Source organism: Zalophus californianus, chromosome 12, assembly GCF_009762305.2.
Source record: "Zalophus californianus isolate mZalCal1 chromosome 12, mZalCal1.pri.v2, whole genome shotgun sequence".
In the NCBI taxonomy this organism is placed as follows: domain Eukaryota; kingdom Metazoa; phylum Chordata; class Mammalia; order Carnivora; family Otariidae; genus Zalophus; species Zalophus californianus.
The window spans coordinates 21,318,319-21,345,164 of NC_045606.1; the positions used below are offsets into that span (position 1 = coordinate 21,318,319).

The following is a 26,846-nucleotide window of genomic DNA, read 5'->3' on the forward strand; positions in this document are numbered from 1 at the left end:
GTTGCTAGATATGTAGACTAGATAAGCTCATCAAAGACCTACCATGGAGGGCATTATGCCGAAACCGATACTTCTAGTGTTAACATTTATATGATTACCTGAAACAGGAGATTTCCAGGGTGGAAAGGAATTTGACCAGGGTCTAGAAAGCTGAGTTCTAGTCCCAGAGCTAAAATTAACTAGCTGCGTGAATTCAATCATTACTCTACTTCAGTGAATAGCAATATTTCCACTGTTATACTTCACTAGGTCATTTATCAAAGAATCATGGTGGTAAAAAAAAAAAAAGCCAATTTTTCTCTAAGAAGGCTATTTAAGGACATTAATGAGCATTCTGTTATAATGTTTATCATTTGTGACCATTTTTACTAACATTTAAAACTGCACCATATTGTTAGAAGTACATTTTATTGCAGTATCTTAGATGGAAAATAACAAAAAAAAGAAAAATTTTATCAGGTAAAAATAGTAACAATTCTGTTAGATGTAAAATTACTGTTATGGTTATTGAGTACACAATAATAACTTCTCTTTAAAATTATAGCAGACTCACTAAGAATCAAAGTAACACTATACTAAAGCATAAACAAAAATAGTAATTATAACAGTTAAAAAAGTTCCATGTACCACTTGGACTACTTTCATAAAGTAAACATACTACCAGCAAAAAACTACTGGTTCATCCTGTTCTTTTACGTTCTACGATCACAAGGAGAAAGAACTATTTAGCAAGCATAGTTAAAACTTTAGCCGCTCTGGTAATAACAAAATAAAAATTTTTTAAAGGCACCGTATTTTTCCTTTCCAATTAGCAAAGTTTTTAAAATGATAATCAATTCTGTTAAGGGAGCAGTAGGAAGAACATTCTCAAATAATAGAGGAGGAAGCTAGTACAACCTCTCTGAAATACAGTTTTGTAGAGGATTAAATATATTCATACCTGTCAACTCAAATTCTTCTTGTAGGCATCTATCATGAGGCATGAATATGAAATGTCAACAATATAAAGAAGATTATATTCCCCATTCTAGCAAATTCCTCCACACATCACCCTTTAGAGAATGGAGGTCATCATTTTTGTTTTGAAGAAAGTTAAAGTGAGGTGTAGAATAAATGTACCTAATTACATACACCAAGAGCCATCTTTAGATCTCATAAGCAAATATTTCCAAATTCGGTTGTAGCTTAATTCCCTTTCCCAAGCCCAAAGGGGGGTGGGGGAGATAAAGACATAGCAAGATGACATGTGATGTGCATAGACTCTGTAAAGCTTGTCCCATCATAGAGTTTTCTTTGATAATGGAAATGTTTTATATATGTGTTGTCCAAATTGGTAGCCACTAGCTACACGTGACTATGGAGCACTTAGAATGTAGCTACTGTGACTGAGGAACTCTTTTTTATTTAACTTTAATTAACTTAAATGGCCACATGTAGCTAGTGGCTACCATAATGGACAACCCAATGGAGCACTGGTTCTCATACCTTGAGAGTACATTAAACTCACCTGGGACTCACAGATTCTCAAGCTTCCCATTAGATCAACTTAACCAGAATCTCTGAAGGTAAGACTGAGGCCAGGCATCAGTTTTGTTTTGTTTTGTTTTGTTTTAAGGGAGAGAGGGCTCTGTGGGCGGAGCAAAAGAACAGAGAATCCCAAGCAGGCTCCATGCCCAGGGCAGAGCCTGACATGGGGCTCTATCTCATGACCCTGAGATCATGACCTGAGCTGAAATCAAGAGTTAGATGCTCAACTGACCAAGCCACCCAGGCACCCGGGCATCAATATTTTTTAAATGTGCCTGGGGCAGGGTGCCTGGCTGGTTCAGTTGGTGGAATGTGAGACTCTTGATCTCAGGGTCATGGGTGTGAGCCTCATGTTGGTGTAGAGATTACTTAAATAAGAAAATAAACTGAAAAAATAAATATAATGTGACTGGGGCAAATTAATAAAATTCTCTAAACCTCAGTTTCCTCATCTGTAAATAAAGAAAATATAGAACCGGGTGCCTGGGTGGCTCAGTTGGTTAAGTGACTGCCTTCGGCTCAGGTCATGATCCTGGAGTCCCGGGATCGAGTCCCACGTCGGGCTCCCTGTTCAGCAGGGAGTCTGCTTCTCCCTCTGACCCTACCCCCTCTCATGTGCTCTCTCTCTCTCTCTCATTCTCTCAAATAAATAAATAAAATCCTTAAAAAAAAAAAAGAAAATATAGAACCCACTTCATATAGTTCTTACATAAGAATTAAATGAGATAATATGTATAAAGCTCTGAGGAAGAAGTTATATCTGGCTGTAAAGGTTAGCTGTGATTATTATTATTCCAGAATGATTTTGCTACTATTTACAAGTTGGGGGAAGTTGCAGTTTGAAAAAACAAAGCATGCTCTTAATGGTGTATCCAGAAAGAGATGTTTAATAAATATTCATCAATGACGAAGATAAAATCTCAAAGTTGGCTAGCCTTTGGGAAACTATTTGGACAATGAAAGCTATTATAGATGAAGTTTTCCAAGGGAAATTATCTCATTGTAAAAGGCTCTATAAAATGCTAAAACACAGGACTAATTCTGGGAACTTGTAGAGGGCAACTCTTACAATTATATGAACAGGAAAGAGAATGTACACTTTTCACCCCTTACCACCTCCCAGTGGATGGTGCACAGAAAGAATGACAGCCACTGACTTAAGCGCAGCTGCACGGTTGACTGTTAGATGGGACAGGAATAAGAATATTTCCTTCCCTTCACTGCTTTAGGAAGTCTCTGATTTACCCTCCTGCTAGAAACCATTTTTAAAAGTCTACACGAACTCAATCTTAATATGGAAGCTTTTGCCCACCTCCGCCTCTCATGAGCAACCCCCTCATCCAGATTTTAACCTCTCGTGCCTTGGAAGGTAGGGGATTTCATTTCTTTTCTTTCTTTTTCTTTCTTTCTCTCTTTCTTTCTTTCTTTTCTTTCTTTCTTTCTTTCTTTCTTTCTTTCTTTCTTTCTTTCTTTCTTTCTTTCTTTCTTTCTTTCTTTCCTTTCTTTCTTCTTTCTTTCTTTCTTTCTTTCTTTCTTTCTTTCTTTCTTTCTTTCTTTCTTTTCTTTCTTTTTCTTTCTTTCTTCTTTCTTTTCTCTCTCTCTCTCTCTCTCTCTCTCTCTCTTTCTTTCTAAGATTTTATTTATTTATTAGAGAGAGAGAGCGCGCGCACAAGCAGGGGGAGTGGCAGGCAGAGGGAGAAGAGCAGACTCCCCACCGAGCAAGGAGCCTGACGCAGGGCTCGATCCCAGGACCTTGGGATCATGACCCAAGCCAAAGGCAGATGCTTAACGGACTGAGCCACCCAGGCATCCCGGGGATTTCATTTCTTAGGGCAGGAAAATTCAGGACAAAGATGCTTTCAAGAATAACAAGTAACGCTGAAAGGACCAAGTAGCTCCCAATGACCAATATGGGACAAATGAACATCAAATATTGTGATAGCATCATCACTGATGCAACATTGCATTTGTTTAAGACCCCGAGTCTGTCAGCATCTTTTTCATGAACCATGTTCTCTGGTCTCCATGCCCATGGGAAATGAAGCTCTCTGGTGTAGAGGGAGCCATACAGGGATTAGACTATTTGCTCCCTTCTCCATTCCTACTTCAGGTTTTCGTTTGTTTAACCACAAAGGTGAAAAATCATTTTTAAAAAGCAATTTGGGAAATACGTGAGCTGACAGCTTATTGGTTAAAAACCAAAAGGTTGCTTCTCTGGCTTGCTGCATCCTAAATAGGGACACATCCTATTTGGAACCGGCTTATTTCGAGTTCAGAGCTGATTGTGAACAGCAAAAGACTCATTTTCGACTTTCCTAGACATTGCTGAGAAAGGAAAGAACAGACTCTTCCACGTCTCGGGCAGATAAACCTAACATTTGATGTCATAGATCGCCTGTTTATAAGTTTTAGCTGCTACCGTTCATGAGAAACTCCTATGGTGATAAAATGAAAAGGAATAAAAGCTTCAAAGAGTGAAAGCCTAAAATGATAGTTTATAGTCAACAGATTTAAAGTGAAGTAGGAAGAACCTACCCTGGCCCCTCCACGCAAGCTCTGGGCCCCATTACCTTCCCACTTGCGCAGCAAATGCGCTCGGGCAGTTCTTCCTATCTGCTGGGTAGTCGTCTTTTCTCTTGCCTTGTAAGTGTTCAAGCATACTGGAGTCTCTACCATCTTCAAAAATAATATTCCCTGAATCCTACTACCCCTTCTAGCTGCTGCCTCTCTCATGGCTACACCTCCCACGTGCTATTTCACCGGCACCACCACCATTTCTCCTCGGTCACGCAACACAAAGTACTCCCGTTGACCTTCAGGCTGCCAGACCCGGTAGACTCCACCTCTCACTACCTATTAACAGTTGGCCACCTTCCCCTTTGTGAAACCCCCTCTGCCTTTGGCTGCTATAGTAAAACACTTGGTTTCCCCCTTTTCTCTCCATTCTTTTTTTCTTTTTCTTTGGATATGCCACCCAACCTTTATATATTTTGCTGCTCAGATCCTATTCCTAAGTTTCTTCCTTTTTAACCCTATATTCCTCCCATGGCTTCAAATGCCCACTACAGTCTTAAAAACCTCCATACTTATTCCTGCCCTGTTCTGACCTCTCTTCTAAGTCCCAGATCTCTCAGTTGACACGTCCAAAACAACCCTCACCGTCTCCCTTTCAAAGCCCCACCTAAACCACTACACCTCAGTAAATGGCACCACTATTCACCCATTCTCTTATGCCAGAAACCTGAGAACCATTCCTTGCCAGCTAACTGACAGCAAGGCTTCTCAGTTCTATCTCTAAATGCATCTCAAACCCATCTAGTTACCATTTCTGACCCCCACCCAGGTTCAAGCCATCCTCCACCCAAATGTAGGACTACAACCTCACCCTAACTGCTCATCTCCCCACTTTTTCTCTTGCCTCCTCCAATCCATTCTTCACATGGCAGCCAGCGATCTTTCAAAAATACACATCTAATCACATCACCGCCTGCTTAAAACGCTTCAGTGAAGGAGCATCAAGGAGTGCCATGTGAAAAGTTGTTGGGGAATGGGGCATTCATACCATGCCAAAGTAATACTTCACAGATTACTCATGCAAAGATTAAAATGTACCTTTTTAAGGGAGATTGACAGTGGTTACCATGTAACTGAATGACCAAACTTGGCATTGCAAATAGTAGAACATCCTGACATTATGTGTCTCCTGATCTGATGCAAGTAAATTTCACAATATCACCCCACGAAGTGTTCTTATGAAAAATTTTTAACCTATGTGTAATGGTGTCTTTCAGTCTAACTACCAATTTTCAGAGAATGTGGAGGATAGAGGAAGAAGTTAAACACTTCCACAAGGAAACAATTAGACAAATCCAGAATGTAGGACATTCCACAAGGTAACAAAATATCAATGTTGTGAAAGAAAAACAAAGGGGGTAGAGGATAGAGGGAGGGAAGTGATCTATATTAAAACAGATGACAAAGACATAATAACCGAAAATAATACATAAGTCCTGATGGCATCCTGACTTTAAAAGTTGTACACATGCATACATTTATTCATTTGTATACATACACACATATGTAACACATATGCATATACATACACATAGAGAATATACACAGATAGGACTTTTTTTGAAATCATTATGGAAATTTGAATATGAAATAATTATTATTAGTGTGATTAATTTCTTTCAGTGATAATGGAACTGAGGTTATGTAAAAGAGTGTCCTTGACCTAAGGAGATACATGCTGAATTATTTAGTGGTAAAGTGTGAGGATGTCTGCAATTTACTTTTGAAGGGTTTAATCAAAAGGAAGAATGTGGTACCTATGCATGGGGAGAATGAGCAAGCAAATATTGTAAATGACACAATTAAGTAAAAGGTACATGAATGTTCATTCTGTTCTTGAACTTTTCTGTAATGCTTGAACATTCTAAAAATTTTAAAAAAAAAAACCTTTAATGACCTCAGAACTCTGAGAATAAAATATAAAATCTTTCATGGTCTGCAAGGCCCTACATTACCTGACTCAAGCCTACTCTTCAGCTCTCACCCATGGTCTTCTCCGGCTTGCTCACTCTACTTCAGTCACACTGTTCTTAGTTCATAAATACCCTACAAGTCTCAAGTGAAATATCATTTCCTCCCCTGAACTCCCAAAACTGGTTTATGGAGGGACTTAATGCCTGAGAGAAACTGGAAAAAATGGGATGGATTATGGAGTGAGATAGCAAGGGGGGCAATTTTCAGGACTAAGACAGACTGGGACACAATGTCCCGGAGGGTAAGACCAAAGGGATAGACTAGCTGAACTAGAACTTATCTGAAGATACTAGCATCTACCATTAAGCCTCCATTATATACTCTCATAACTTCCTAATTCCTACAATTTATCAAGATTCTATTGAAGTACTATGTGTGCACTTATTTAATGTCTAAACTCCAAACAATAACCTCTGTACTAATAAAAATTAGGTCCATTTTGCTCATCATTGTTATCTCCAATACATAGCACACAGTAAGTCTCCATAAACATTGGCTTAGTGAATACCACATAATTTGGATTTAAAGGAATACAGTTTTACTCCAAGTGCTACTTAACTCAGTGGTAACTGCCCACTCAAGCTAGGGTATTTAAAAAGGCTATTGGATTTAGTTATTAGAGTTGACTGTGTAGACAATTACGTACACTAATACCTTTATGTCAAGCTTTGATTGTTAGCTCAGTAAGTTATAGAATTGTTCTTAGAGAAGCTAGGTACATAGGTTTAGAACCAAATATATCAGTAAGCCTGACACAAAAAGCATCCCCATAATTGGACGCCATTTGTTAAAAGATGGAGCAGATGAAAATGTAGATCAATTACACATGAATCTACCTGACCCTCTATTAAAAAATACAAATAACTATTAGAACAATAGCCCTGCTGACTGTGGCTTCTTTCATACAAACAGAGAATATATAAAATTGCAGTGGAGAAGATAATTTGGTATATAAATATCCATCTGATCACTTAAGTAAGATTGTGGTTCTATTATACTTTAAGGATCCATATGGCTAAAGAAATGACTAAATTTTTTATAGAACTCAAGCATAGTTGAATAAGTTGATAAATACAATCCTGGTTCTACCTGTATGGTTGGTAAAAACGCACAGGGTCAGGTGTTTGGATAAGTTCTCTTGGTCTTGAAGATCATCACATCCAAAGTTTACAAGTCTAAGGACATAAAGGATAAGAAACTGAATGCATTTAAAAATTAGTTCCCTCTTTCACTTAATGCAGTGAGCATTGCATAATCGACTGTGTCATACACTTGAAACTAATATAATACTGTATGTCAACTACACTTTAATAAGAAGAATTTTTTAAAATAAAAAATAAAGTTCCTTTATAAAGGATAGTAACCACTATAACATACCCACAGAAGTAGAGACTTGTCAAAAAAAAAAAAAGTAGAGACTTGTCCCTGAGAAATTTAAGTAGTTGTTTTATTTTTTTGTTTAAAAGTTCTATAAAACTAATAAAAAAATACATAATTGGCATGGCCCTGGCAATAAAGGAAAAAAAATAAAAACAGAAGTTGAAAGTAATAAAACTTTTTATCTAAAGTGCTGCATATACAGTTTCAAAGCAAGAACTGAGTGTTCATATGTGATGAAATAAAGCTAGTGAAACATAGAACAGTTTAGGATTATCATTATTCTAATTCAAGAAGACTTTCATTTCTTCTGTGCACTAGTGGGCTTGTGTCTATTTTTCAAAAATGTTCATGTTTTTACTCTAGGTAAAATAGTCTGGGGGAAGAAAAGCTCACCTTTGTAAAGGTGTAAAAAGGAAAACAAATAGTAATGCAACAGACACAGCTGAGCCACACGTGGATTGACTGCAAACCCCTTCTCTTTGGTGGCAACAAGAGAAGGGGTTTGATGTTTGATTCTAAATGTAGCTCCGATTCATAAAACCCTTTTATTGAATCACAGGGAGAAGAGCACTTCCACGGATCAAAATAAACTGAAACACCCTATAGGAATAAATGGCTATGAAAATCAGTACGATTGACTTTACATGAAAAACCCTGTGTTCGTGCTTGATAAAGTTGTTTATATTGCCTATGGAGGACAGAAATATCAAAAGTCACACACACACAAACACAGAATATCAAATTGTCCTTATATCTGCATACCATAAATTAGGTACAAATACAATCATTCCGCCCACGAGTGTCTTTATAAATTAGCAGTAATCAATGAGTAACTTACTTAAATCCTGAGTCACTTAATGTTATATCCAAGGGTGCTTCAAACTGTCAAAAAATCATGAGAAAACAAACCAAAAAAATGACATTAATTTAGCGATGATAGTTCTGAAACCCAGAGCAAGTCTGACAATGCTGTGCTTGCCTATTGATGAAGAGCCCTTTTAACCATCATTTTCTTCAGACGTTATCCCCCAGATCCAGAGCACAGAAAGTCCATTGGGAATATTCTAGAGTTTACACACAATCACAGGCTTGGTGTGTATTTATTTCTTAAAGGGCTAATACCTGACAAACTGCCTCAGATTTGAATATCATAAATGATATGATACGCCAATCAGTAGGGGTAGACTTTTTACAAGATACAGATGACCATGCACAGAGGGAAGGACTGGATGTCTTTAGGAGAATGAGTGAGTTTAAAAAAAAAGGGGGGGGCAGGAGGAATAAATGAAATTCTTGTAATGGTATGATATCAATCTATATTAGACACCAATACTAATCCTAGTGAAGAATAACTTTCTCTTCATCACAGGTAAAGATATTTAGGATTCCTCACTAGAAGACTAGCATTCCAAATGGCTTTGCCAGGAGTGATGCTAGATTTTTACTAATTAAACTATACACTCTCATTGATGTTTTACCCTACACTCAAATCCACCATCCTCACAAGTCTTTTGGGCTCAAATGATTTGTAACCACTTAAAGCTATCTACATAGACCATACCTATTACCTTCTGCAAATCCTCACTCATATGCTTGTGTCTTTAATGAGAGGCATTCAGTTAGCAGAAATTTCCTGTGTGCTCTTCGAATCACCTATGTTAATTGTATTTGTTATACAGTTGAAGCCTTGAGGTGACAAGAACTATGTTACTTGCTCATGCAAGTGACGAACACGAGAATGCTAAAATGCTGTTTCTGGTAACAGCTCTCTTAAGAGGAGGCCACGTGTTATAAAATTTCCTATAGCCCATTCTCCGGACTTACCATTAAGTTAAACTTCTCGTCAGCAGAAAACTGGATGCATTTTAAGACACTCCTTGATTTCTAAAAGAAAAAACAGAATAAATGACAAATTACAAAAAAGAAAAAAAATCAACAAAGGGGCACCAGACTGGCTCAGGTGCTAGAGTGTGCAACTCTTGATCTTGGGGTTGTGAGTTTGAAACTCACGTTGGGTATAGAGATGACTTAAAAAAAAATAAAATCTCTAAAAAAAGATCAACAGGGGAGCCTGTGTGGCTCAGTCAGTTGAGCGTCCGACTCTCGGTTTCAGTTCAGGTCATGATCTCGGGGTCTTGGGATCAAGCCCAGAGTCGGGCTCTGTGCTCAGTGCAGAGTCTGCTAGAGATTCTCTCTCTCCCTCTGCCCCTCCCTCACTGATGTGCATGCACGCACATGCTCTCTCTCTAAATAAATAAATAAAATATTTTTTAAAAAAGATTTTATTTATTTGACAGAGAGAGCAGGTGAGCACAAGCAGGGGGAGTGGCAGGCAGAGGGAGAAGCAGGCTCCATCCCAGGACCCTGGGATCATGACCTGAGCCAAAGGCAGACGGTTAACCGACTGAGCCACCCAGGTGCCCCAAATAAAATCTTTAAAAAACAATAAAAATAAAAGATCAACAAAAACATTAGTAAAAAAGAAAGAGAGAAAAGGAAGCAACCACGAGGCAAACAGTAATGAAAATATTTCATATTTTTAATAAACTTCCATTGATTGTCCCCATCAATGAAAATGCAGTGATTAATAAATTATAATAATGGTAATGTCACAATTAAGTTGTACCAGTAAAAAGCAGGCCAGTGGACTAGTTTTTACCTTCAGGTCAATGTAGTACAATCTCTGCTCTGACATATCCCATTGAGCCCAAACAAAATCCTCAGCTACTCTCTCTCTTGGGAGATGGCCAGAGTCTTTAAGTACCTAAAGAGGCAAAGAGATTTTAGAGATAAGCAACCATTTTAAAGGAGAATATTTCTGGATTTATTATTTTGCCTATTCTATCTTCATAATAAATATAAATATTTCCACAGTTTATTTTTAGCATTCCCTTACCCCTAACACATACACATGGAAAGTCTTTCCAGAAAAGATTTAAGGCATTATTTAATTACTTGCTCTTTCCAAACACTCTATAAAGAACTATATTATTCTTGTCCCTAATTAGCCAGACAGGATGGGGCTGTTGAAGGCAAGGCCACACCTACCACAAATCAACACCAGGGCCAACAGAAGATTCAAAGCTTCCCATTTTATACATAACCCACTCAGGTATCTGCAGACAAAAGGGCTTCACCACCAAAGACAGCAGCTGTGATGCCAAGGAAAAAACTCAGGCCTGGGGGTAGGGGAGCACTGCCCCCCAGATCTGCCATAACCTATTCATGTGTCTTTGGTCATGCTTCTTACCTTTATGTCTTCCACAGTGAGTATGGTGATACTGCCCATCCTTCAAGACCCAACTTAGGCATTTCCTCCTGTATGAAGCCCTCCCTCACCTCCTCTCAAGGCACGGCTCCCCACCTCTGTATTCCTATGGTACTCTGGCATACTTAACTAATGCTATAAGTCTACCCCGATGAGTATGCACTCTCCTACAACATCTTTATATTCTCAACTTTTGTTCTCAATAAGATTCTAAACTTTGGGCAACACATCTTGTTTCCATTTTTCTGAAATTTGTTAAATTAGAACAGATTTGGGGACTCTCAGATAAGGGTATATACTGACAAAAACCTGATCATCAGAGTGTGGCAACACAGATTCACATCTCAATTTTTTCCCTCTCTAGAGTTCCCTCACCTCTGTGAGCCTTGCTTGTTGTATTCTCTGTAAACATGGGGATAATTATAACACTGCCTACCTACCACAGGATGTTGTTATGAATGCATGGAACCGCACACTGCCTTAAGAAGCTATCATCTAAGCCCTTAAGAATAAGGGTAGTGGGGGTGCTTGGGGGGCTCCATAGGTATCCGACTCTTGGTTTCAGCTCAGGTCATGATCTCAGGGTCCTGGGATCAACTCCCACCCCTGCTCTGTGTTCAGTGGGGAGTCTGCTTGAGGATTTCTCTCCCTCTCCCTCTGCTCCTCCCTCGCATGTGTGTGCTCTTTCAAATAAATAAATAAATCTTAAAAAAAAAAAAAAGAAGAAGGAGGCGGGGGAGGGGGAGGGGGACAGCGATACTTCAGAGAAGGGCAGGCAAGGCTGACGGTGTGCTGAGGCTACTCTGTGTTGGCCGCTGACAGGTGCCCTCTGGCCTCACTCTGCGGTATCTCCATGACTCCCAGCCCCTCTTGTAACCAGCCAGTCCTCTGTCTATACCCATTCCTGGTCTTGTTTATTTCACTGACCCTGAAATGTTTATGTGACTCTCTCCTCTAAATTCGCATTGCTGGCTTTGGGATTCTGCCTTCATTCTTCCTCTCTAGTCCGACTCTTTTCCGACCCCTGGCCCTGTCCATACCCCGACATCTGTGCCCAGCCACCATGCCACTGGTGGCCCAGAGCTCCAGCCACACACTTTCTAGTCATTTTCCAGCCAGGCATCTTGATTTGAGGCTTTCAGTCAGAGATACATAATTAATAAATGCATTTTCCATTTCTATGTTCCTCACTTAACTTTAAAATTAAAATCTTCAGAGAATGATTATTTTGATGCCAACTATTTAAATAGTAAAGGAAATAATTGTTAATATCAGTAATATATTATGCTCTTACACCAACTGTCAAGAAAAAGGCAACCCAACAGAAAAATAGACAAGGATATAACTAAGCAATTTTCAGAAAAACAAATTCACACGGCCAGTGATATTAACAGAAATACCAACTAAAATAATAATGTTATCAACTTAACACTCATCAAGTTGGATTTTTTTTTAAAACAGCAAATGGATCTATGACTGGTATGGATAGAGGGAAAGGGTGTTCTCACACATTGCTTGTACAACTGTGAATTGTTACAAGGTTTTTTGGAAACCAAGCTAGCAAAATCTGTTGAAACATATTAAATGCTATACCCGTCAACCCAATTATCCATCCCTGAGGATTTAGCCTAAAGAAATATGTGTACCAAAAATGTAAAGCTATTTAAAAAAAATTGAAATGATTTGTAACACAAAAAAGATGAAAAAAAAAAGTGGCAATCAAGTGAGTGTCCACCCATGGGAGAATGATTGAAATTGTGTACATCCAGACCACGGACTATTATGTACCTCTGAAAAGAATGAATTGACCGCTTCTGGTTGACTTGCAGGTAATGCCACAAAGTTGAAAGAGGAAGGAGTGAATAATAAACCCCTGGGTGTGTCAGGGGTGGGGATGGGAAATACATAGGTTCAGAGAAGTGCATGAAAGGAGACATAATAGGTTATAGACAAAGATTAGAGGTGAAAAGGCAAGGAGAAGTGGAATATAGGCAATAAAAAGAAAAGAAAAAAACTGAACTATATGAATCCCCATAGGATCCCATTTATTCTATGTACGTCTAAAAATTAGGGAAGAAAGTTCCATCTCTATTTAAAAACCTATAGGGATAGCCCTGATATATTAAGTAAAAAGCAAAAACAAAAATGGCCAATTGATAATCATATTATGATTCTATTTTGGTAAAAATGACTGAATCTGCGCATGTGCACCTTACCATGTGTACCTGAGTATGAGCAAGGTGAAGGTGTGGAAAGAGTTCCACAAGGCTGTCATGAGTTATCTCATGAGACTGAGACTGGAGAGTGAGGTCAAGATAAAGGAGATAATTAACTCCTTCATACGTATTATTTCACATGTTACAACAGCAAGCCTATAATTTGTAAGACATCAAATAAAGAAAGTGGTCTGTGTCTATAACATAACTATCCTTAACAGTCTCGAAATGTCACTCTGTGGGGGAAAAAACTCCGAAGCAAAAGAGATTTCAAATATTTACCACTCTATTTCCATCTTCTTGGATGACCTGGATATGAATTTTCTCAATATCTTTAAAAAGAGAGACAATAGAAAGACAGCTTAACCTTTACGAAAATCATGAGCACTTTTTTACACCTAACAGTGGTGAATCTTTATTTATAAAAGCAATACAGATTAATCAATTGGTTGGAAAGACAGTATTATCACACACAGCAGTTTCATGATCTAAGTGCAAAACAAAACCCACCTTTCTCCAGACTCCCTCCACAGTCTACTGCTAATCCAGCATTTACCTTGCCCTTCAATATCGACAACACATGAAGCATTTAGCCGTTCTACTCCCCTGGGTTCTCTCAAATGTTGGCCTTCCCTGCACCATCAGTCTTATTTGGAGCTAACAGGGGTTCACTGGGCAGAGTTTATCTCCAAGTACTTCTTGTATGGTCCCATTCTCTCAGTAAGCAATCTAGATTTGGCCATACTTAACCTTCTGCCAGTTCTAGTTGCCAAAATGTGAGACAGATAACTGGTCATGAGCATAGACACTGAACACAAACCTAACCCTTTCAGGCCTGTCCTTCCCATTATAAATCAGCAAAGCAGTCCCATTTTGTAACATGAAAGACGGCTTCCTAGATAAGATCTGCCAATGGATTCTGAGCTTTCTCTGCCACCCTTCCCACCCGAAAGTGTAAACTTCATTAAGGGATGCCTCATTCTGATTTGTCTGTACCTGAATTTGACCAAGTATGTGTCTTCAAATTCTACCATCAAGTTCTTCTGGCTTCTAATACCTTTCCCTGTTTTGATCTGAGGTGACAGACACCTTAAAGAAGGATGAACTGAAGAAGGCAAAAATGACCTCCACAACTGTCCTACACTCTATTGTGTGACAAAAGTGGAAATCCATGTATGTAGGAGCCCATCATTCCCAGGATGGGGACACAGAGCAGGGCCTAAGGGAACAAGTCGGGGCAGAATGAAAAGCCCTTCCACAGGAGTGCTAGACCTTAAATGGACATCAAAGGTCAGTTGGACCTTTAGCACTGGTGAGTGGACATCTAGAAGATTCAGTCAAGTTCCATACTTCACTAAGAGATGTACCCTTTATGAAGTTCATATATACCACCTAAAAGATACACTTACATTTCTCTTCTGAAATCAGTAACAGATGGTTCTCTGCAAGAGGGTGACTTTCCACATGGGGGTAGAGAAACTGTAAAAAGGAAATTAATCAAAATCATAAGCAACTACCTTGCTTACACAAATATTGCAAAAGTTTCTGATCACTGTACTACCACATACCACAGAAGATACCGGGAACCATAGAATAGTTTAGGCAAATCACCTATACACACATTACAGACAGAAGCAAAGAGGAAAAAGAAACACTTTCAGGGGTTCAGTTTCCCAGGGGGAAATTGATGGCAGGTCCAACATAATTCATTTCCACAGTAAGGCTAAAGTAGAAGCTATTTCTAGAGATGGTGCTTTCTATTTTAGAATATGTGATTCTGAAGCCAATCAGAAACAATATAAACAACAGCTGTATAAAAGTTCTTTTCCACATGCACCAAAAAAGTGATCAATACACCTGTTGTGCAACTAAACCTCGTATTTAATTTGACAACCAAGTAAACATATGCTCTACTACAGCTTCCAAAGTCCCACATCGAAGAGACAAAGCATAACGTAACGCGGGACTTTCCAAGAAAGAACAGTGAGTCACAGTGTGGCATGCGGTGGGGGATTTATAAGCCTCAAATAATAGTACGACTGCCACCGGGAAGAAAAGGCTTGATCCACCCCACTCCTCCTTCTCTGCGCTCTCCCATATGTGTCAGCCCACAGGACAAAGCAGCCAGCCAGAAACACAGGCCTGATGCTATGAGCTGTGATAATGAGGGAAAAGGGGCCATGGGATGACTCCAGTGACTTAATTCTTTCATCATCAAAAGGGTAACTATAATTCAGCAGTTTCATTTTGTAACGTGAAAGACAGCTTACTAGATAGGATCCACCAGTGAATTTTGGTTTTTCCCTCCAAACTTCAAAGCATGACAAAAGAACATAACCCTTTTATGTCCCTACTTTATAGTCAGCAGCCTCTCTAAAGAGTAGGAAAAATTTTGACAAAATATATTACCTGGTGTCCTAACTTTTCATACTGACAAAATGGAAATAGAACTGGTAAATTTTTCAAAAATTGTCTGTTGTCAAGCTTCCTTTTTAGAATCAAAAAATAAAACATTAACTATACACCATCTGTTCACAGCAAAAACTTCAAAATTATAAAATAGGTAACAATGCAGAATTCGGTTATGAAAATAATGTAGAACTTATTCTGTCCTGATTTGTGAAACTGTGTACATCAAACAGGAAACTGTGTGTACTGGGGTCAAGGAGAAGCAAAGCTGAGTGACACCATATGGATAATGGAAGAGCAAATGCTCAGTGCCTCATAATAAGAAGAAATTCCTACAAAAGACGATTCAAGCTCCCTTGGGACTCCAGAGGTACCAAAGCATGCTTGCTTAGGACTGTGACCTGGAGGAAGGTGCTGACATTCTAAACCTTTGCCTGGTCTCTGTGTGGCAATGAGTAAGAACATGATTTTAAAAGTTCCATTTAGGTAGTGGTGGTTTTCCTTTCTATGATGAGGCAGCCCTAGAGCAGAGCCTGGAAGTAAGATTATAGAAAGAGAGGCTTCAGACACAGCTCTACAAAAGCAAAAAATATGCAAGGTTTTGTTTTGTTTTGATTTGGCAGCATCAGCAGAAATCTATATAGATTACATCATAGTAGGGGAATATTTATCTTCACAAATATGGAGGTAGACTCTGATGATTAATATTCATAGTTGGAAGATATGCACTATAGGTGGATATCTGGAACTATTCGGAAGATGCAGGTCATGCTGGTAGGCAATTCTCGAAAGGGACCAGATTGGGATCCAAACCCCACCCACTACTGTCCTGCTGAAGTTCCTCTGTGAAGGCGGTCGAGGCTGCATATACAGACTTGGGGAAACGTACTACTGGAGATCGCCATGAATGTTTTGGTAAGAAAAGGGAGACAGATTGCAGGGCAAGACCAAACTCAGTGGACAGTGAATGGCACTTCTGCAAAAGGGAGAGGGTGGGGGAAAGGGAGGTGGGGCTTTGCCCTGGAAGGAGGTTTGTGAGATTTTTTCTCTCCCCAGAGGGAAAGGCACGAGGAGCAGGGAGCAGGGCTAGGAACAGAAATGTGCCCACAAGACAAGGACAGGTTTTACTTCACATGGGCGGGGACTTCCCTTTGGCCTATGGAAACAGTCATGCGTCCTGTACTATTAAATCTTTTAAAAATGATATAAAATTTGCATAACAGAAAAATCACCTTTTTAACTGTTTTAAAATACACAATTCAGTAATTGTTAATACACTCGCTATGCTGTGCAACCCTGTATTTATAAAAACTCTTGCCCTTCCTGTGCTCTAATTCCCTTTAGCTGCCCCAATCCTTCAATAACTTCTCCATTGCCAGACACAGCCCTGGATGGAGATGCTAAGGAAGCCAAAAGAACAGGCCAGAAAAGGGAAGTATGGTCTGTCCCAAAGTCACCCCAGTACTGATGACAGTGTAAACACAGCAGCTTCCCGGGGGAGGGGGAATGCGGCCTAGGAGCCCTGCGTGCCAGGGAGGAGAAGCAGATAGTTCAGGTTACACAAGGAAGTCATGCTCCAGCACTGCACAGTCTACAGATGGCCACAGACACCACGCCCGGAATACTGAATGGAAATGCAAGGATCTGTATCAACCAGTTAGTACATAACTTTGTTTCATGTGTGTTCCTATTTAAAGACATCTTGGGGTACCTGGGTGGCTCAGTCGTTAAGTGTCTGCCTTCGGCTCAGGTCATGAGCCCAGGGTCCTGGGATCGAGTCCCACGTCAGGTTCCCTGTTCAACGGGAAGCCTGCTTCTCCCTCCCCCAGCCCCCCTGCTTGTGTTCCCTCTCTCGCTGTGTCCCTCTCTGTCAAATAAATAAATAAAATCTTTAAAGAAACAAACAAAAGACATCTTATTTAATATACACTGTCGATCCCTTAGCATTGAACTCATGGTCAACAGCACCATAATCTCATGCCTGAATGCAGTTTATCTAACCCACGTATTTTCTTTATAAACCACAGCACAGCCTTCTTGTGCTCAGGGACCCTAGACGGCACTTGAGCGCTCTGCGTGGGGAACGTTTGAAATAGTGAAATCACCAAAGAAAAGCCCCCAAATGTGAAAATCATGGCACTAAAGAGATCGTGAAAATGACATCCGTTCACAGTGTGAGAGGTGAACCAAGAAGGCAGTGTCACCTTGCTCAGCCTCAGTTGGGTGACAAATTTTTCACCACTGCGCCCATGTCTGCAGATGACTATAAAAGCACTGTTGAGTATTGACTTTGGTGTTACAAATAGATTTTGGTGAGGAGTACAATTCACAAGTTCAGAGTGTACAAGTAATGAAGATGGACTATATCTGGTCCACCCACACCGTACACACGGTGCCTCTGTATCCTTTCATGGAGTTGATAAAGTCAGGGATTAAGCCATTTATTTCTACTTACTCTGTCAACTATAGGAGTACATTAAATAAACCATTTTTTAAACTTACCTTAAATGTGTGTTGAGAGTCAGTATTTTATCACGTAAAAACATTACATGACTATCAGACAAACCATGATATAACAGAGACAGAGGAGCTAGGTTGAGTTTTGATTTCCATGTTTGCAAAGGCTGAGTGGATAATTCCAGCCATACCCATCTACCAGACTGCTTTGAGGATTAAATGTGATAATGGCTGTGAAAACACTTTGTAAGCACCATTGCCTCCAGGTTTCACGCCTTTTGATTAGTGAGATGAATGATAATGTGCTCAGTGCTTACCTGCACCCAAATATAGCTATCCACGGCTTTTAGAACCTTCACATTGTTAACAGGGTGGATTTCAACCAACAAAGTTAAACACTTTGATCCTACAAAGGAAAGGAGGCTTTTAGTAACAAAGATCAGAATGTCTTTTGTTATCTTCTCCCCCTAAGTTTGAATTTTGAAAATGTAAATACGTTACCTATTGTATTAGGTCTTCCAACAGGAAAAGTAATTTTTATTTTATTTTATTTATTTATTTATTTGATGGAGAGAGACACATCAAGAGAGGGAACACAAGCTGGGGGAGTGGGAGAGGGAGAAGCAGGCTTCCCGCCGAGCAGGGAGCCCGATGTGGGGCTCGATCCCAGGATCCTGAGATCATGACCTGAGCTGAAGGCAGACGCTTAATGACTGAGCCACCCAGGTGCCCCAGGAAAAGTAATTTTCTTAAAATTTACTTTGACAGTTCTTAAAACCCACAACAGACGAAGAAAACCTCATGAAGGAGAAATCAATATACATGGAGTCAGGACCAAGTGCCTGCCCATTCCTCAGCCACTTAGCACAGCCTCACAGTCCCTCCGGGCTTCTAAGGCTAAGCAAACACAACCCAATTCACAATCACTCCCAATTCTGCAGCACAAGGACCAATATCATCGGTGGGTGAAAATATAAAGATATTTCTGGTACATCACCATGACAGCACCTCTGAGGAGGACAGAGGCCTGGCTTCCTTCTGCGATGGTGGTGGAGCTGCGTTGATTAAGACCCACTTAGTTCCTCAGTGTCACATTACAGCGAATGTCATAAAAGACAGCGGTGAAGAGGAAGTCCTTGGATACAGGCTAGCACGGGGTCACCACAGATATCCAGATTTAGACCAAGAGCTCCCCTACCCCAAGATGAAACCTCACATTCAGAGTTGCCTTAGAGTTCTTACGAAGACTAATACTCTCAGGTGCTTTCTCAATGACTTTATTTTGAATAATAATGTACAATTTCAAGGTTGCATAGCAGCCTGGAATTGAGTCAGTGCCAATTTTCACTATCTAAGAAACTAACCTGACAGCAAATAAAGGCAAATGATGTGGTCTTACAATCGCAAGCATTGGAAATCTCTGTAAACGTGCCTTTTAAAGATTACTGAAAAAGCAAGACAGTGAGTTACGATGTGGGATCCCAAATATACAAGGACAGAACAAATGAAAATCAAATATTGTTTGGTCAAGGGTACTTGGAACTTAGGATAAAGATCAAAGTGACAGGATCACATGCCAATTCAAAAGGGCTATACTTCTAATAACTGGGGCAGAGGTAAAGGTGAGGAGCTTTGGGAATCTGCTTGATAACCAAAAACAAAACAAAACAAAAAGTCTCTAAGAATAAGAAAGACATCGGTGTCAGAGTGCCTGGGTGACTCGGTGGGCTGAGCATCCGACTCTTGATCTCAGGTCAGGTCATGGTCTCAGGGTCGTGAGACTGGGCCCCGCATCGGGCTCCATGCTCAGTGGGGAGTCTGCCCGAGATTCTTTCTCCCTCCCTCTCCCTCCTCTCCCCACTCACACATGCTTGTTCTCTCTCTCTCTCTAATAAATAAAATCTTAAAAAAAAAAAGACATTGGTGTCAAAGATACTTGAGAAGAAAAACAGAAATACTTCGTGAAATGTGAGAATGAGAAAAAAAGGATTTTCCTTTTATATTATTTTACATTAAGTGTATAAATAAATTAATAATTACAGTTACTATATTAAGTAGTACAAGCTGACGTTTGACTATTTGATGTCTTGACCTAAAAGTTTATACATCCCAAGTTGGGGGAAAAAAAAAACAACTTTTTATGAGACAGGCAGGGGAATCTTCTCCTTAAAGGAGTAAAGAATCACCTTATAGTTAGACTTTGATATTTGATAACCAGCTATCAGTTAAATTCACTTGACTTTAAAATGGGAGGATTTTCAGGCGCCTGGGTGGCTCGGTCGTTGGGCGTCTGCCTTCAGCTCAGGTCATGGTCTCGGGGTCCTGGGATCGAGCCCCGCATCGGGCTCCCTGCTCAGCGGGAAGCCTGCTTCTCCCTCTCCCACTTCCCTTCTCTGTCAAATAAATAAAATTTAAAAAAATAAATAAAATGGGAGGATTTTCAAGGACTGAAACCATCTTCCTACACTAATTTTTCCCTTTTTTGGGACAGCCCAGGCACCTAACTAATATAATAAGCATAACGATAAGAGTAATCGTGTAAACAGGAATTTCTCTCAGTAACATACCATGTGCTTTCATGGTGTAATATGATGAACTCTGGATTAGGATTCTAGAGACATCGGTTCTAGTTTACACTCTGCTGCTAACCTAATAGACACTTTTCAGAAAGAACAAAGCATTCCTAGGCTTGAGTGACTTGTTATTAAAAAAACAAAAACTAGAGAATCAGATCACTCCTACAATCACTTTCAGTCATGAAATTCCGTTGATTCCATGAAGTGCTTAAAGTTGTCTTAAGAAGTTCAAGAATTCAGGGGTGCCTGGGTGGCTCAGTCCATTAAGCGTCTGCCTTCGGCTCAGGTTATGGTCTCAGGGTCCTGGGATCGAGCCCTGCATCGGGCTCCCTGCTTGGTGGAGAGCCTGCCCCTCCCTCTCCCTCTGCCTGCTGCTCCCCCTGCTTGTGCTCTCTCTCTCTCTCTGTCAAATTAATAGATAAAGTCTTAAAAAAAAAAAAAAAAGAAGTTTGAGAATCCAGATGTCAGTGGAGCCTGGAAGGGCATCACCGCAGGGTACGCCATGTCCTGTGGATATCACAGAAAGCAGAGACAGCAGGAGCAAAAGTGACAACGTGGACGGATCTTGAGGGCATTGCACTAAGTGAAATCAGAGAAAGACAAATACTGTATCATCATCTCTCTTATGGATAGATTCCTGGAAAGAGAAATAAAAACCCCATGCTCATAGATACAGAGAACAAATTGGCAGTTACAAGAGGTGGGGGGGGGTTGGTGAAGAATGGGAGAAACAAGTGACTGGATTTTTGTTTTTTGGGGTTTTTTTAGTTTATATAAATTGAACAAAAAAAATTTTTTTTAAAAAGCATAAGGACAGGCATGGCATGGGGAAAGTACAGTCTACAAAAGAATCTAGTCTGATGCAGGTGAAGACACATGTTGTGAATGATGACAAAGGTGGAAGAGTAGCAGGGTCTGGTTCTGAAGCAGCTCTTATTACTGGAGATCTTGAACCAAACCACAGCTCCACGGAGCCTCTGCAGCACTTAACTACAATGGTGCAGGGGGCCTCGGGAGTCTCAGCGGCCAACACATGTGGCCATCCCCATAGCTGCCCAGGGGGAGGCGCTGTGCTCGAGGCAACTGCAACTCCACAGGGGAGGGTGAAGGGGACAGTTGGGTCATTTTCTTCTTCCCTTTTTCTTTTCTTTTCTTTTTTTTTTTTTAAGTAAGCTCTATGCCCAACATGGGGCTTGAACTCACAACCCTGAGATCAGAAGCTCCATGTTCTACTGAGTGAGCCAGCCAGACAACTTCTCTTCTACTATACCCTAAACAAAACATTAATCTGCCATGGCCACAGCCAAGAAGAAAAGCACTATGGATAAAAACTGTGTTGCAAAGTATGTGGACCAAATAACCTTATCTTGTTCATATGAAAGATGTTACAGTTTGTCTCACTTGCAATGGAAAAATCTCATTATAAAGCAACAGTATTAAACAATACCTCCAGGCAACTACATTTTATAATTGAATGGCTTATCAGGTCATTCATGGGCAGATAAAATAAGGTTTTCCAAAATATTTGTTCAAAGGATAAAAGAGCATAATAGAGTCTAGTGTTTTCTGGTCCCATAATTTCTGAAATCTTAACTGAACAAAGGCCTTGTAGGGTCTCCATGATTTGTCTGTACTTCAGCCCCGTTTTCCTCTGGCCTCCATTCCTACCACTCTGCCCCTTTTCCTTCGGCCTTATTGACCTCCTCACTATCCTTATCAGCGAGTCCACCAAGTACACTCTGGCCCCAAGACCTTTGTGCTGGCTGTTGTCACTGTCAGAAGTGTGCCTTCCCCACAGCCACACGCTTGTTCCCTCCCTTCTTTCAGATCTCTGTTTAAACACTCCCCTAATAGTGCTTCCTAGGATCATCCCTCAAATAAACTAATTGCACTCAAATGCTAGCCTCAGACTCCAGCTTAGGGGAAAACCCAAACTAAGACAAGAGAGCTGTGGTGTCAGGTAGTGGGGAGTGTGAAACAGGAAGAAGAATACACCAGTAAGCAGGACCTTATCAAATTCATGACTACCTTGGGACTTTGAGCAGCATGGAGGACACATCAGAATTATCCACTTCAGGGATGGAAAGGGGAGTATTTATCCTTCAGCTCTTTGGCCCCTCATTGGTCATGGCTTGTCCTAATGGGGATCATTTCCAGCCACATTTTCAGGTGGCACACATGTAGGCAGTAAATATTTCCCCAAGGGCTCTGGGCAAAAAACAAGAAGCTGGCCGAGCAGCTGAGTTAAGGCGTGGTCTGTCAAATTATGTCTGTGCAGAGCTGGTTCTTACCGTAGCTGCTGGCCTAAAAGGTGAACTGACAAGACATAAAGTATTAGGAAGCCAATATAATACACCTAACAATGTTCATTCTAATATGTTTAAAGATGTGATCCGATAATCTCACTGGAGGTGCATCAAGCTTTAAAGACTGAGTAGGCAGACCTGAATAGGATTTTTTTTAAGGTTTATTTATCCTAGAGAGAGAGAAAGTAGAGGACAGAGGCAGAGGAAGAGGGAGAGCAGCCCAAGCAGACTTCCCACTGAGTGCAGAGCCCGTCGGGAGGCTTGATCTCATGACCCCTAGATCACAACCCAAGCCAAAACCAAGAGTCAGACACTTAACTGACTGAGACACCCACGTGCCCCCTGAATAGGATTTAATTTAATAAACCTTACAATAAAGTTCATCTGAAAGTACTTTTTATCTTTTTTTAAAGATTTTATTATTTGAGACAGAGAGAGCATGAGCGGGGGGCGGCGGGGTGAGGGGGGCGGAAGGGCTTTGGGAGAGGGAGAAGCAGGCTTCCCTCGGAGCAGGGAGCCCGATGCGGGGCTGGATCCCCAGACCCTGGGATCATGACCTGAGCCGAAGGCAGACGCTTACCCTACTGAGCCACCCAGGCGCCCCTGAAAGTACATTTTATAATGTACATAATCGCCACTGTTCTGCATGACAACCAGGCATAGATGGTAAACATCGTGTAAAGAATATAGGTTCTATTGGGTTTACCAGCAAAATAAAGAATTCCTGAGGCTAAAAGAAATCAGGGCCAAAAGGGCCTGAGTAGAATTTCTTACAAATATTTGAGCCAACATATAAAAATTAAAATTTCACACAAAGGTTCATATTTCTCTTGGTAAACTGAAAAGCTGGTCCCACTGGGCTTACTGCCCTCCTTTGAAGATGGGACCATGCCCCATCGCGCACCCACACCCACCATTAGTCTCTATTGCTCACCATGAGGGCAACTGCTACACCTCTCTTGTATAACATTTTATCCCCAGCACCAGGCAGAGTGCCTGATCCACTGCAGGCACTTATTTGTTGAGTTCTGGACATATGGATGATATGGAATGTTAAAAAGAAGGAGGGAGCCTCACATAGATAGTAAACTATAAAGTGGGCCCTGGCAAATGAGAAATTTTATTTAGAATTGGTGGACTATTCACAGTTCACACAATGTAAGAAAGAAAAGATATTCTTGGAAGGAATCTCAACCCCTTCCCAGCGTTTTTTACACCAGCTTCTGGTCATAGGGTTCTAGGATGTCCTCGGTGTTTGTTTGTCTGCAGGTGCTAAAGGGCTTTTTAATACTTCTACTATTCACTGTCACATTATATTCTGTACTTTCTTGTTTACTTGAAAAAAATAATTTACAAAACGTTTTCATGCTTGACAGGACCTTTGCCTTTTCATTCTGAGATAATTTGTAAAGATGCTTGAAATTTGACTTAGTAATGAATAAATCTTCATCTGTCAATAAGCACTAAAAAAATATAATGTCATACCTGGTTGAAGCTCATTCTTTCTTCCTTCCTTAGTAAAATGAACTAAACTTGCAGCTAATGGAAAAAGAAAAAAAATAATCCATTAGCAAATGATCCATGCAGTGGCTGGTTAAAGTTTACCACTTTATACCTGAAATAAGTGAGGGCTCAAAGGATCTGTCAGTGGATGATTAAGGTAACTCAGAAAGCATTCTTTTTTTGTAAGTAGACTCCACAGAATTTTTTTTCAAAATTAATCTCCCAAGAGCATCTTTTCCCAGAAAATCATTGTTGTAGAATAGTCAAATATTGCAAAAGTCCAAACTCAACAAATGTAGTTTAGTTCTTGACATGTAGCAATAAAAGAGTTCAACTTACCAAGCAAAGTTCTCTCACTGTTGACAGAGCAACTGACAACGTGCAAGTCTTTCTCAAATGTATAGAGATGCTATTAAAACAAAATTATTTTTTAATTTGGAGTTTTGTGTTAAAAAACAATTTTAGAATTCAAATTCCCAGTTATCATGGTGGTACCATGGTGGTCAGACATTTTATTAAAGAACCATCAATTAACCAGTTTATCCATACCGAGAAGTTCCAGATTATTTTTTAAGAAAAAAGTCTGCAATTGTAGGCCATAGTTGGCACTGAAGCTTAATCATGAGGCAACCTGGCTTAGTGGTTAAGAGCCTAGACCTTGGAGCCAGCTAGATGTAGAATTAAATTCTGGTTGTGCCACTTGCTGGCTGTGTGACTTTGGAGAACTTCTTCTTCTTCTTTTTAAGATTTTATTTATTTATTTGAGAGAGGGCAAGAGAGCACAAGCAGACAGAGGGGCAGAGGGAGAGGGAGAAAGAGACTCCCTGCTGAGCAGGGAGCGCGATGTGGGGCTCAATCTCAAGACCCCAGGATCATGACCTGAGCTGAAGGCAGACGCTTAACCAACTGAGCCACCCAGGTGCCCCTGGACAAGTTATTCAATCTTTCTATTCTCCTATCAGTAAAATAAAAATCATAATACCTATTACATGAAATCCTTAGAAGGATCAACTGAGATGATCCATACAAAGCACTTATTACACTGTCTGCCACCCATAATAAGCACTCAGATGTCAGCTATTATAATTATTGAGAGAAGTAAAGTTTTAATCAAGTTACCTAACTATGATATCATTAATTATGTCTAACAGACTATCACAAGTGTGTCTCCTGTAAGGCTCTCATGTTCAGAGCCTTGGCAGAGTAATTTTGTTTTTACTTACTCTTTTAAAAATTTTCTTGCTGTTTGAAATGTTGCAAGATTCCATTTCCTTATTAAATATCAAAGAAAATGAAAATGGTCATGAAGAAGGAGGATATGATATGCAAATTGAGGAAATGAAGACAATCTGTTATATTAGGCAAACTCTTACAATACCCTCAGAAGGTAAGAAAAGATCAAGAGTCTTAGACCTCAGTAGAGAGCAGGCGAAGAGAAACAACATGTAGCAGGAGTATTAGGAAGGTAATTAGTCCTTGCACATTTAAAAAAGCACTGAGAGGGTGCCTGGGTGGCTCAGTTGGTTAAGCGACTGCCTTCGGCTCAGGTCATGATCCTGGAGTCCAGGGATCGAGTCCCGCATCGGGATCCCTGCTCAGCAGGGAGTCTGCTTCTCCCTCTGACCCTCTCCCCTCTCATGCTCTCTCTCTATCTCATTCTCTCTCTCAAATAAATAAAATCTTAAAAAAAAGAAACCTTTAAAAAAATTATAAAAAAAAAAAAAGCACTGAGAACACACTAGAATCCTATGGCCAGAAGTTGATGAAAAATGTTGAGAAGTCACGAAATGCTTGATTAGAAAAAGTGAACTTTGAGTGAATAAGGAGGCTCTAAATTCCCGTGAAACATTTTGGTTTCCTTTGTCTCTTGCTCTGAGGGATTCTGATATACAAGTAAGAAGAATCATGGATGTATACACTTAACTTTTAGTATTTTACCCTTTTAATTATAAGATGACACGTGAATAGTCTCAGTGTTTAAAACATGCCAATACCACCAAATAAAAAGTCAGAGCTCTCCGCTACACTCACCCCGTATGAACTCCTTTCCAAAAGGAAACATTTTGTAATGGACTCTGTAACCTTCCAGATCTTTTTAAAATGAGTTTTTAACATATATTTATGTTTTCTTGAAAGTTTTTTTAAACATAAATGAAATGTATTATTCTGGCAACTTGCTTTTTTTCACATAACAGTATGTTTTGGAGAACCTTCTGTGCCAGTGTACATTTAGACTTCTTAGCCCCTTAATATTTGTAAGTTGTTTTTACATAGGCACAAAATGACTCCCTCACCTTTGCACCAAGAGTCAGATAAGACTTGTCACATCAACCAGTGTTCTATGTGGGTGGTGTGGGGATAAATTAAGAAAAGGAAGCTGGGTTCTATACCTGGATCTTTGAGAAGCAAGAGAAGTGAAGGTTAAGGAGAAATGGAACTTGGAGTCGAGGTCATTATGAGATCCTAAACTTCTGGGAGCACGCAAATCTCAGGACGGTATTGGACTTCCTACATTCCTACAGAATACTGGATAAATGATTTGAGCCAATTTTGCTTAAATCTCAAAGGACTAAGAAACTTCAGGTGATTCTTTGGTCCAGGAGTCCTTGCACTTTATTTACTTATTTATTTTTAAAGATGGTAAAAGAAAGAAGGG

At 40.0% G+C, this 26,846-nt stretch overlaps 1 protein-coding gene across 6 annotated transcripts in view; it reads right to left on the reverse strand.

Annotated features, from left to right (window-relative positions):
* The window catches only part of LOC113911138 (gamma-secretase activating protein), a 91,598-nt gene that overhangs the window by 45,027 nt on the left and 19,725 nt on the right, over window positions 1-26,846 (reverse strand). For 4 of the 6 annotated variants that reach the window (XR_003516372.2, XM_027573287.2, XM_027573286.2 and 1 more), the window contains exons 4-12: window positions 24,530-24,599; window positions 24,173-24,226; window positions 18,123-18,211; window positions 14,349-14,418; window positions 13,222-13,271; window positions 10,115-10,219; window positions 9,280-9,339; window positions 8,294-8,337; window positions 7,165-7,250 (exon numbers count right to left, since the gene is read on the reverse strand). Coding sequence is in view for 5 of the 6 variants with exons in the window: in XM_027573287.2 (XP_027429088.1) it covers window positions 7,165-7,250; window positions 8,294-8,337; window positions 9,280-9,339; window positions 10,115-10,219; window positions 13,222-13,271; window positions 14,349-14,418; window positions 18,123-18,211; window positions 24,173-24,226; window positions 24,530-24,599 (628 nt within the window). In the remaining variant the exon portion in view is untranslated. Of the gene's footprint in view, window positions 1-7,164; window positions 7,251-8,293; window positions 8,338-9,279; window positions 9,340-10,114; window positions 10,220-10,705; window positions 10,757-13,221; window positions 13,272-14,348; window positions 14,419-18,122; window positions 18,212-24,172; window positions 24,227-24,529; window positions 24,600-26,846 lie in introns of those variants that run through there. The other 2 variants (XM_027573288.2, XM_027573289.2) reach the window with 2 other exon arrangements.